The sequence below is a fragment of the Erpetoichthys calabaricus genome, chromosome 2, assembly GCF_900747795.2.
Source record: "Erpetoichthys calabaricus chromosome 2, fErpCal1.3, whole genome shotgun sequence".
NCBI lineage: Eukaryota > Metazoa > Chordata > Cladistia > Polypteriformes > Polypteridae > Erpetoichthys > Erpetoichthys calabaricus.
Window position 1 is genome coordinate 203,515,138 of NC_041395.2, and position 12,201 is coordinate 203,527,338.

Below are 12,201 nucleotides of genomic sequence, written 5' to 3' on the forward strand. Positions count from 1 at the left end.
AACTCTAAACTAACTAAACACTTTTGGCAAAGTTGACAGAGCTGGGTTTGGTAAATAAACCAAATAGATATGGAAAATGCAGTAGTGGGCAAACATAATGGTTGTCGACCCTCCCTAATATTTTCCCAGTAAAAAAGTTTCTGGCCAATGAAAGAATTGAACAACACGCCCACATGTTGTTTATTGACATAGTTACTGAAAATTGAAACAAAGTAAGGAAACTTCCCTTGATTTGGAACAAAGCAAAGGAAACTTGGAGTGTTAAAAGACGATTTCCTATCCTACACTGTTTTGTTTTTTTTTTTAACCCCAGAACATGGTAGTGGTCTTTGAAGAACACGGGGAGAGGTACCAATAGGACATCGCTCAAATGGAGAGATGTTCTAGTGGAAGTGCAGTTTTAGCAGACATCTGTTGGTCATTTCACCGTAAAACATCTTAAGATTGTAAGTGGAAAAAACTGTGAAGTGACTACTTTTTGCAGGCAACAACTATAAAAACGATTATATGTGTAATTAATTTTTTTTCCAAATCTAAATAATTACTTCTAAATATATATTAACTTTTCCTTTTTTATTTTAAACCTTACATCCCTCAAAAACTGGATGTTATAGAGCAATTCTGTAAACAAATTTGATTTCAGTGCCCTCAAATCTTGAACGAACACATAACAATTTTGACGGAAAAAGATTTTTTTTTGTATTCAGTATGTTTTTTTTGTGCATTTTAAATATGAGACATTTGAATGAGGGTGGGCGGTTATATGAGTTTGAGCTGCGTTTTCACGTTCGGTTAGTGCTGGAGTGCATGCCCTTACCTTGGATAAACATTTCATTTCTTAACTTGATTGGGTATGTGTGTCCGTGTGTGTGTGTAAAACATGATAGTGTTTCCAATCCGGACTCATTTATTGGAAGGACCCTTTTCCCGGAAGTGCTGCTGTCATTGGGAGCTTCTTTCATTTTCTCCGTGCCCTTGCAGTTGCGATTTGACCAGGAATAGAATGACCACTTAACAATGAAGTGAAGGTGTTTCCATAGGAGTATCTCTTACTTATGGTTTTGGCCTGACGCGAGTGCTAGGGCTTTGGAATGTTGCGGACGCGAGGAATCGTGTGGTAAGTTTGCTGTGTTGATGGCAAGTGGCTGGCAGAGAGACATTATCAGTGTTGAGTAAAATATAGATTTTTTTGTGTTCTCAAGTTCAAGTAATGCGGGCGTAATGTGAATCAAAAATGTAAGGGTGTTACAATACCGAAGGGAGAAAGCGACATTGTAACAGAACTTTAAAATTCAAACGATAGTTAAAATACATAAGGCAGGTTCATGGTAGATTTCGTGGAAGGTACCGGTAATTGATTTGGGCTTATAGAAGGTTGCAAACAAACACTGCTCGCAAGGGACTTGGTGTCTTGGGTATCCTCTGCAGGTCTTGCCATTTTTCATGGCTGGGTTTGTTGAAGTGTAAGTCACCAGGTTTTCAGAGGGCGACAAAATCGAGTGCTGGTACAGTGTGGGCATTTTAGATTAATAAAAATACATTTTATTTATATAGCGCCTTTCCCATGCTCAAGGCACTTACAGAATATAATAAAGAACGGCAGCGTATACAGTATATATCATTGTACAAACCAGATAAATAAATAAAGAAGTTTAAGACAGTGAATTATGAAAAAAAAAAGAAACACAACACAATTGATGGTCTAGCTCACACACACAGGTTACATGAGCATCTTGACAGAGAAGTAAACTGAGAGAAGGGTAATAAAGTCAAATAGAGCTAAAAGCCTTCCTGAACAGATGAGTTTTGAGTTGTTTTTTAAAAGAATTCATGGAGTCAGCTGACCTGATTAATTTTGGTAGGTCATTCCAGAGTCTGGGCGCTATACAGCTGAAGGCCCCGTCACCCATGGAGTGTAGATTAGTGAGGGGCACAACAAGATTGCCAGAATCAGAGGACTTTAGTGGGCGGGCAGGCACATAGTGATGGAGAAGGTCTCTGATGTAGTTTGGCGCGAGGTTATATAAGGCTTTGTAAGTTATTAGTAGGATTTTATATTCGATTCTGTAAGACACAGGGAGCCAGTGGAGACGGAGCAGTATGGGTGTGATGTGCTCGCTGCTGCTGGTTCGAGTAAGGACTCTTGCAGCTGAGTTTTGAATAAGCTGGAGCTGTGATATAAGATTAGAAGGGGCACCTGCCAGTAGGGAATTACAATAATCGATGAGGGATGTGATAAAAGCATGGACAAGTTTCTCAGCGTTAGAAAAGGAGAGGAAGGAGCGAACACGGGATATGTTACGGAGGTGAAAGTAAGAAAGTTTCTTAATGTGATTTATGTGGGCAGAATAAGAGAGGGAGGAATCAAAAATGACACCAAGATTTTTTACAGTAGAGGCAGGTCTGATGAGATCACCGCCAAGATAGACTGGGAAGGAGCTCATTTTATTAAGTTGCATTTTAGTCCCAATTTGCAGGAGTTCAGTTTTATTGCAATTTAATTTTAAAGAGTTCTGCTCCATCCAGGTTTTAATTTCACTAAGGCAGGTTGTGAGCTGAGAAAGCTCTGATGAAGTTCCACTTTTAACATTGAAATAGAGTTGAGTATCATCTGCATAAAAATGATAACCCAGTCCATAGCTACGGATAATATGGCTAAGGGGAAGCATGGAAATACAGAAAAGCAGAGGACCGAGGACAGAGCATTGAGGGACTCCTTGTGTGACTGGCACTGAGCTGGATCTGCTCTTGCCAAGACTAACAAACTCTTGCCTATCAGTCAGATAGGACTTGAACCACTGGAGGGCAGTGCCAGAGATACCCAGCATGTTCTCCATTCTGGACAGTAGGATGTCATGTCTGACAGTGTCAAATGCTGCACTGAGGTCTAACAGAATTAATATGCTGGTTTGTCCAGAGTCTGCTGCCATAAGCAAATCATTGGTTACCCATAGCAGAGCAGTTTCACAGCTGTGCCGTGCCCTGAAACCAGACTGAAAGGGTTCCATCAAGTTATTAGAGGTTAGGTAATTGGTGAGTTGGGAAGCTACAACACGCTCAAGAACTTTTAACAGGAAAGGTAAGTGGGAAATAGGCCGGAAATTGTTAAGATTGTCAGCATCAAGACCAGACTTTTTTAACATTGGGGTTACAGAAGCAATTTTAAAAGTGAGCGGCACAGAGCCGGTGTCAAGGGATGAGTTTATTATTGTTGTAACAGTCGGGATTGTGGCATGAAGGCAGGATTTAAGTAGTGTGGTGGGGATGGGGTCCAGTACACAAGTAGTCGGCCTCATCTTACAAAGCAGGTTATTAACAGACGCAGATGTGACTGGTGAGAACTTAGAGAAGGAGCTGGATGGAGTGGGAAAACAGGGAGAGATATAAACAGATGATGTATTTATGTTAGTTGAATTATTTAGATCATTAATTTTGTTACGGAAAAAGTGGAGGAATTCCTCACAGACTTCAGTAGAAGAGGTAGTTGGGCCAGATGCGGGTTCGAGTAGTTTATTAACTACAGAGAACAGAACCCTTGGGTTATCGTGGCCACTTTCTATTATTCTGCCATAATGGGTGTTCTTGGCTGCAGTTAGTGCTTCTCTGTAAGCTCTTTGGTGGTCAGAGAAAGCCTGGATGTGCACGGTGAGGCCAGTCTTACGTGACATTCTCTCAAGGCGTCGGCCAGCTGCTTTCATAGATCGCAATTCTGAGTTATACCAAGGAGCTGAACATTTAAAGGAAACCTCCTTATGTTTTAAAGGAGCTGTTTTATCTAATACTGAATGAAGGGCTGAGTTATAGTGGTCAACAAGACTAGTGTTGGTGGAATAGGTGAAGACAGTAAAAGATCAGAAATGGATCCAGAAAGGATAGATATTAGATTAGATAAACTTTATTAATCACATGGGGAAATTCAAACCATTGCATATATTATTCGTGAGGCTCGGTGAGACTAGTCACTCATTTAGCATACTGTATACTGTTAATTCAGTCACTTTTCTTTAGCAATATTTCCTTTGGATAAAACAACATTCTGAAACCTGCTGAATTTGATTGAGGGTCATGGCTGGCTGTATCCTATCCAGGTAGCATCAGGTGCATGGCGGGAATCACATTTGTGTGGGCTGCCAGTCGATCACTGGGTCCATTCGTAGACATGCCCCAGATTCACATTTAAAGGAGCTGTTATAGCATTACCAGTGAAAGTACTGTGCTTGGCTTTGTAGATGTGGAGAAAAACATATTAGAAAAATATTCAACCTCCAAACAGGTGATGGTCTCCTTTACTGGTTCTTCAGCCCCATCACCAAAGTATTGTCTCCGCTCAATTAATCTCAAACTTTCCTTCTTTTTATAGCATTATTTGTGTCTTTATGACAGAGTTAATTATCAGGTTTATAATTACAATTACTCCGTTGTGATTTCTGTCGTGCCTGGAAATATTTGTGCATTTACATGTGATATCTATTATAGTGGCAAGAAAAAATATATGAACCCTTTGGAATGACCTAGTTTTCTGCGTTAACTGGTCATAAATTGTTGGGTGATCTTCACCTAAGTCATTAGTATTTACAAATATAATATTTTTAAGTAAATGACATAATTATAATCTTTCATGTTTTTATTGAATACACCCATCAAACTCTCACATTGTGCTGTGAAAAAAGTAAGTGAACCTTTGGGTTTAATAATTGGTCAAACCTCATTTTGCAGCAATATCCTCTTAAAGAGCACTTCCAGTAGCTGCATATCAGACCTGCACAATGTTCAAGAGGAATTTTGGACCAATCTTGTTTTACAGAACTGCCTCACCTCAGCCACATTTTTAGGATGTCTGGTGTAAACGGCTATTTTTGAACCTTGTTTTAATCATTCCGCAAAACATTTTTCCAATAGTTTTGTTGAGTGTCAAGGCAGTCTTTCGCAAAATTCGGACATACAACCATGTTCTGTGTATTTTTTTTTTGGGAGTGCTGTGGCTTCATCTTCAGTGTCCTGCCATGGACACCATGCCTGTTAAATATTTAGCATATAGTAGACTCATAAACAGAGATGTTAACCTTTTCCAGTGGTTCCATCAAGCTTTAGCTGTTACTTTATGTGCCCTTTAAGGGAACAGGACACTCAATTCTAGGGGTCGTAGCCACAGTACTAATTGTCTCAATTTCTATACAAATATATATATTTACAATTTTCTATAACTATGGACTGATGAATATGTAAACTCTTTGAAATTACAGATGTTTCTTGGGAACAGCAAACTCAAAATATTTGAGTGTTTTTTGTTTGTGGTCAGAATAGCTCTAAATTCCTCCTCCAATCTTGTTTCATTGGTTGGGCTCCAGGTTTACCAACTCCTGACTCCAATTAAAGACCTCAGCCTTGGGTTTTATATACATTTTCTAAACTACACTATGAATGTTTGAATGATGCATTCAGTATGTACAAAAGCAATACAGTAGTTTGTGCTGTATTTGTTAAAACTGATTCTATTCTGCCATTATTGTAACTTAGATATCGATTAGAAAATATTACAGAAAAATGTATACATATATGTGGTAATTTTCACATACTTTTTATTGCCAATGTAGTTTAATGCACTGAGATGTAATAAAGCTGGGACCTTGGTTTATCCCTTTACATTTTCCGTTTAAATATTTTTCTTGTCTCTTTTATAAAAATGTAGTAATTTATTATCAGTTTTTATCTTTTTTTAAACTTTAGTATTGATTTTAAGCAGTCTTTGTCAGTTACTGAACAGAAAATGTCAGTGAATAAAGTTAAGTAAGCACACATGGTAAGTAAGATAAATTATGTAGTCAAAAGTGATCATGTCATTCTGTATTAACTCTGCACCATACTCTGTTAGTTTGGGAGAAAATCGACAATTCTCACAAGCAAAATTCATGCCCTGAGAAACAAAAATCTGTTAAAATGACGCACCACCTTTTATTACTAGTGGTACTAATAATATCTGTTCCTTGATTTCCAAATGTTATCTGATGCAACATCAGCATGGAAAAAAGCATTTGTTGTAATTGTAAGAATTAATCAAGAGTTAGTAGACTTGAGCATACTCTACTGTTTTAAATGTATTTCTTTTTATAGTTTTTTATATTAATGATCCTCATTGGGTTAACTTGCATAATTGAAAAATAAATATATTATTAGCACCTATGATTTATGACCAGTCAGCAGCCAAATGTGCAAGGTTTAGGCAGATTTTTATATTACTAAGTTAACCTCATGAAGACAGCAGAGCAGAGTATTGTCTTAATAAATAGTAGTCACAAAATTATGTTTAATTGTGGAATTCAGCATAAGCATTCTTTTTAAATCTTCAGTGATGGCCTCTGATTCAAAGAAAGCATTCACAATTAGTTATTGCTGAAGTACTGGTTTACATATACATTTAATTTGAATATATCTGCACCTCTGCTGTAAATTTTAATTAAAAATTTTTTCATTTTCTAGCGTGGCTTGTACGAGTGTTGCAAAAAGCAACAGAGGTGTTAAAATAAGGATCCCGTTGCAGAAGCTGAACCATCTGTCCCGTGTGATCCACCACAGGAGTTCCCCAAATGTAAATCAACACAAAACCGCACAGGTTCTCTATGCATCAGTCAGGCAGTTTACCTCTTTCTCCAGGCATCCATTTCGACCAGTCCGCCCCCTATTGAGTGTCCACAGTTACCAGCCTTTCAGGACATTTTGGGTGGCCAGACTAGCATCTCGATTGCTTCGACTTCGTTATATTTTGTTGGGCTCGGCTGTTGGTGGAGGTTACACAGCTAAAAAGGTATGGTTGACAGTTTTTTTTTTTTTTTTTATTTTTATAAAGTATGATAGAATTGTTTTAAATACATTGAAAACAGGATGGTATTTAATGCTTGAAATTAACATGTCTTGAATTGTGTTTAAAATCAAGATACCCTATTAATGAAATTATGTACCGTAGAACATTCTTGTTTATCATGATGCATCTTGCATATTGGTTTGATGTGGAAGTAATAATTTATCTGTACTCTGTATATGTGACATTAATACTGCTAGATATCTTTTGTAATATTCAAAGCTGATATATGTTTTCAATATAAAGTATTTATTGAACATTATTTAATCATATCCTTAAAGAAAATATAATTGCATATTAATAGTTCACAGTAGTCTGTAAAATAAAAAAAAAGAATTTAAGTTGGCCTCCATATTAAACAATGAAGCAATTTAATGTCGCATTTTCTCTCCTTTGATGTTATTTAGGCAGATAAATTCAAAATAACCAAAGCATAAAATGTTTTCATAATAATACTGTGCTGATTATTGAAGGACAGTAGAATATTATTTTAAACTACAATTGGGTAGATAGCTCCTGATGAACAGAATACAATGCTTACTGTTAGAGGAGGCCTTTGTGCTGTTAAGAAAGAATAAAACTGGGCAAGGGACAGCCATATTAAAAAAGGTAATTAAATAAAATGTGGTGGTTTACGTTGCAAATTTCACACTATGTCAAAAGTGAGCATAGTGACAACACACAATGTAGTCATCATGCATCATCAAGTCTTTCCCAAACAGAAATTTTGCTGTTTCTGTCTAAGCTGTTCTGAAGAAGTACAAACAAATGGGCAAGGCTGAGGACCAAAAACACAGTGGTTGGCCATGGAAACTGCATGCAGGAAACACAAAATTATTAGAAGTGGTCTTTGTAAAATAGTTACAACCAAAAAGCTATTTTTCTGAGATGGACATAAAGCCAAAAGATATGCCTACACATGAAAATATAATGACTTTAGTGTGGAAATATGGCAGCAGGTGTTCTGGACAAACAAGTCAAAATGTAACATTTTTGGCTGTAACAAGGCACTGTGTTCACCAAAGTGCTGGAGAACTGTACATGGATAAATGTATGTAGGGAACAGTTTAGTATGATGGAGGTTCCCTGCAGGATTGGGGCTGCATTTCAGCAAACTGAGTTGATGATTTTATTAAAATGAATGAACCTCTTACTGTCGAGAAGTACAAGGATGATTCTTATCCATCGCACACAGCTGTCAGGGATGTTTCTGATTGGTCCCAGCTTAATTTTTTAGTATGAAAATAACCCACATACACATAATCAAAATCATAAATAACTAGCAAAATAGGAACAGTGTTTCTGCAGATTAAAATTTAGGTTCCTTAGTGTTAATTTTATGCAATGTTTTATTCATTTGATCAGGTCTATAAAACATTCTGGTTCCAATGTTAATTATTTTTTCTATCATTGGTTTGTTGTACAGGAGTTATGCACAGTTAAAAGCTTTCAGCTATACCATTTTTTATTTTACTTACTGTGTCAATTCATTTTTTTTCATTTCCAGCATATTAGGAGTTAGAGCTTGTCTTGCTTTCATGTGGCAGAAGGAGGAACAGAACAAAGAATCACAATCAATGACACAATTAGCAATATGTATTTGATGTGCAAGTATGTCTTTAAAATGTAGCAGGCTATCTGATTTGCCATAGTGAACTATTAAAAGCACAGGGAAAATACCTACACAGAGGGCACCTCATCTGAAAATCAAATATGTCTTTTGGTTTCACTTCTGTGCCACACCTGTATCATTCTGCAAAATATGACAAACTTTAAAGCATACCTTGTGTCTATCGTCAGGGTTTGTCTGACACCTTTCTTCGGTATCCTCTTGTGTCTCAGAACGTCCTCCCTCAATCACATTCCTGTAAAGCCTGTTATTCTGAGGTGTGTTGTTTACCTCCTGTCTGCTTTTTGATTACCACCAAAGGTAGATAGGGCCCCTATTGCCTGCTGTGAAAACAGTATTCATTTTTTTCGTTCCTGTGTTTGAAGGCAACTCTCAGTACTCCTTCCCTGTCCTTCCTCTTTATTGTCATGTGTGTCAACCTCTTTTACCCAGTGCTTTGTGTCTCAATCACGTTTCATTGAGCAATCAAAGCCAAATTGACCAATCAGATTATTTGAAGGGACCAGAAACACACACACACACACATACTACCATTTTATTATATAGTATTACAGATTGACTAGCAAGGTTGTTCAACTAAAATGTGAATAACATTTTAGTTTGCCAAGAGAAAAGCTATAAATAAAAATAGTTTAAAATTTTGTAGTTAAATTGTTCATTCTTAGTTGGTCTAATTTAGCAGTCTACAAAATTTGTAATCTGTATTGTGGAGAAAGAATTTAAAATTGTACTTTATGCTTTAAATTTCACTCTTTATTATTATTTATGAAAAACAAGTTTCATTATTCACTAATTCTGAATTCATTACTTATATTTTAAATCTTCTTTTAATTTAACCATTGGCAAATTAAGTGATCCATGAAAATGGTTTCATGCTTCTCATTAAAGTAAGGACGTATAATTGTCAAGCCTTTAGAAAAAAGGTTCATATGCAGTCTACATAGCTGCATTGATGTACTTCTAATTTTGTTTAATAAAAGATGCCAGAATAAAAGTCTTACTTAAAGTTGTCCCATGTGTACCTCTGAACTTAACGAAAAATGTAACAATTTGTGCTTGTTAATTATGCACAGCTTATTTTTTTTTAAGTCAAGCTAGTGGCTTGAAATGAGGTTTTATTTAGTTAGATTTTTAATGGTTAGCACACTTGCCTTTAAACAAGAAAAGTCTTGGTTAATTTCCTCTCTGTAACATTTAGGTTTTTCTTTAAACAAACAAATTTTCCCTCAGTATTTCTGCTATGGCCATATTGTCAAAGAAGTTATTTATTGCAATTTGGTGTGTTTTCCATCTAGAAATAAAAACCAAGAATGTAATACAGAAAGTAGCTTTCCAGTGCTAACAATATTTATTTGGTAAATGCAATAATTTTGAGGTTAGTAAAATTTGGTAATATATAATTTAACAGTTTTTACCCTTCCACTTTCTCACCTGTGTCACTCAGATAGTAAGGAATAAATGAACATTTCTCTTAGGGTGCAAATTCTTTATTCACTGAGATTAAATTCAAGAAAATACATCATTTAAGAAAATGCTAATTTAAGCGCAATGAATCGGATATATTTCAGTTCTTTTCTTTATTCAGACATACGATGAGTGGAAAGATATGTTGCCTGATCTTAGTGAATACAAATGGATAGTTCCTGATTTCATTTGGGAGTTAGATGAGCACATTAATCTGGGTAAGTTTCAGGTTTTATTTTGTAATGTAAAGTATATGTAATGTTTTTAATTGTTTTTTAAATATCTTGCCCTTTAGAACAGTCTTGGCAATGAACCGACACTTAGACACTGATGTTGAGTTCCTAAATATAGTGTCTTTTTAGTATTTTATAACTTGAATGCACTCCTTAAGATTTGGAAACATTTTTTTTACTAACAAACATTTTATATTTTTAACCAGTATTTATATTTTTGCATTATCTGAACAATATTAAGACTTATTTAATTCTGTCAAACCTTAAGCAGTAAAATAGGTTTGTTTGCCCCTGAAGTTATTATGATCTTTTAATTGTTATATTTATTTTCTTATTCAAAGAGAAAATAGCCAGTGCTTTACCCGATGCTGAAACACTTGCCAAGCTGCTGCCAGACTTTGAAAAGATAGGCGAGAATTTCAGTTTTCTAAAAGGCTTGATTTCTAATGGTGAGTAAATTACTGTTTCTGAAAGAGTGATGCACATTGCATTTTTTTTTAAAAAGGAAATTTATTCAAAGTTCATGCTAAAATTAATGTTTGAAAATTGCACACTTTAAGGAAAATGATTTTTAATTTGTCTCTGATATTGTTTTGGTATTTAAGATTTGTTTAGAATTATCTGTCGATGAACAAGTCTTTCCTAAACAATGAAAATGTCATCAGCCTTTCTGGGTTTTGTTATAAATTGTTTATGATGTCTGTGGCCAGACTGAAATGAAATAAAAACAGTAAAATGCCATTTTGTTGGTATTCCATTGGACTTGAATTATACATAGTAGGTTGTGAAGAAGAGTTTGTAAATCTTTTGAATGGTTGTGAAATGAATGTAAGAATAATTGTAATAATAACAGGCCATTTTGCAATTCCTGTTAACCAAAGTTCAGCAAAATATCAGTTAAACGTAATTTCTCTTTTATTTGGAAAGGAGAAATACAGTTCTTTATGAGGTATGACTGTCAACACAAAGGACAATTTAGAAAATGTTAATTTTTTGTAATAATTTATTTCCGTCCTATAAGTCTTCCTTTATTTAATAAGAAAGGAGAGAGAAAAATTAAATTAATTGCATAATTGCTTTGAGTCATGATGATGATGATAAATTAACCAAAAGCTCAAAGGACTTTGCACAGTCTATGTACAAAGGGGTACTCAAACATTCTCAGTTAATGGCATGGGAGTGGTGAAGTTAACTATGGCACTAGGTTTCATGTGCCTACAGACTTGGTTACTACACACTGTATTAAATATTCTGTCATGTCTTCAGATGCACATGTTTGAAACCTGTGAATTTAAGGTGTGTATTTTTTTAAATTGACACCCATGTTGTCAGACTTGCAAAACTTAAACATATGCAGGTTTGTTAAATTCTAGTACCAGTACTAAAAAAAAATCAATTTTAAAACCATTTTCAGGTAGTTTACAAGTGTCTGTGTCCTGAGCCTATTCCATCAACATTGGCAGCCAGGCATGAAACAGCCCAGGATGAGAGTGCAGTCCATCTTTAGGCAACCTCTTACACATATCAATGCTCATTCAGGGGTAATTTATAGTTGCTAGTCACCATAAAATAGTGTCTTTGGAATGTGGGAGGAAATTGTACAGTGATGAGGAGTGTATGCAAAAGTTTCTTACTATTCCTGGTTAGAGGTAAGTGGGCATAAGTAAAACTGTTATTTGGAAAGGGAAAGGAAGGATTTGAAAATATTTTTGAGATTTGTTTATATTTTCTCTCTCCTACAAAACAATCTGATTAATTTATCTTTTTATCTTTTCTGTTATTTCACCTTTGCAACCTATGCCACTCAGTGTGCTAATGTTCCACTATCATAGTGAAATTAATGATCATTGGCAAGTACAGAAGTTTTACATTTTCACAGATAATTAATGTGTTGGTGTCAAAGTAAAATGTGAGGACTGGTTAATACCATAGCTCAGAATAGCCCCTTGCAATTTTTTTTAACAAATCTGTACTTGATTTTATACGTATTCGGTAGAATACCCAATGGGGGCTAATTG

General features: G+C 35.4%; 1 protein-coding gene across 2 annotated transcripts in view; it reads left to right on the forward strand.

The window, feature by feature from the left end:
- Positions 1-918: 918 nt before the first annotated feature.
- The window catches only part of opa1 (OPA1 mitochondrial dynamin like GTPase), a 215,802-nt gene continuing 204,519 nt past the window's right edge, over positions 919-12,201 (forward strand). For both annotated transcript variants that reach the window (XM_051922224.1, XM_051922225.1), the window contains exons 1-4: positions 919-1,117; positions 6,478-6,802; positions 10,072-10,168; positions 10,525-10,632. In XM_051922224.1, coding sequence (XP_051778184.1) covers positions 1,092-1,117; positions 6,478-6,802; positions 10,072-10,168; positions 10,525-10,632 — 556 coding nt within the window. In that variant the 5' untranslated portion in view covers positions 919-1,091. The remainder of the gene's footprint in view (positions 1,118-6,477; positions 6,803-10,071; positions 10,169-10,524; positions 10,633-12,201) is intronic.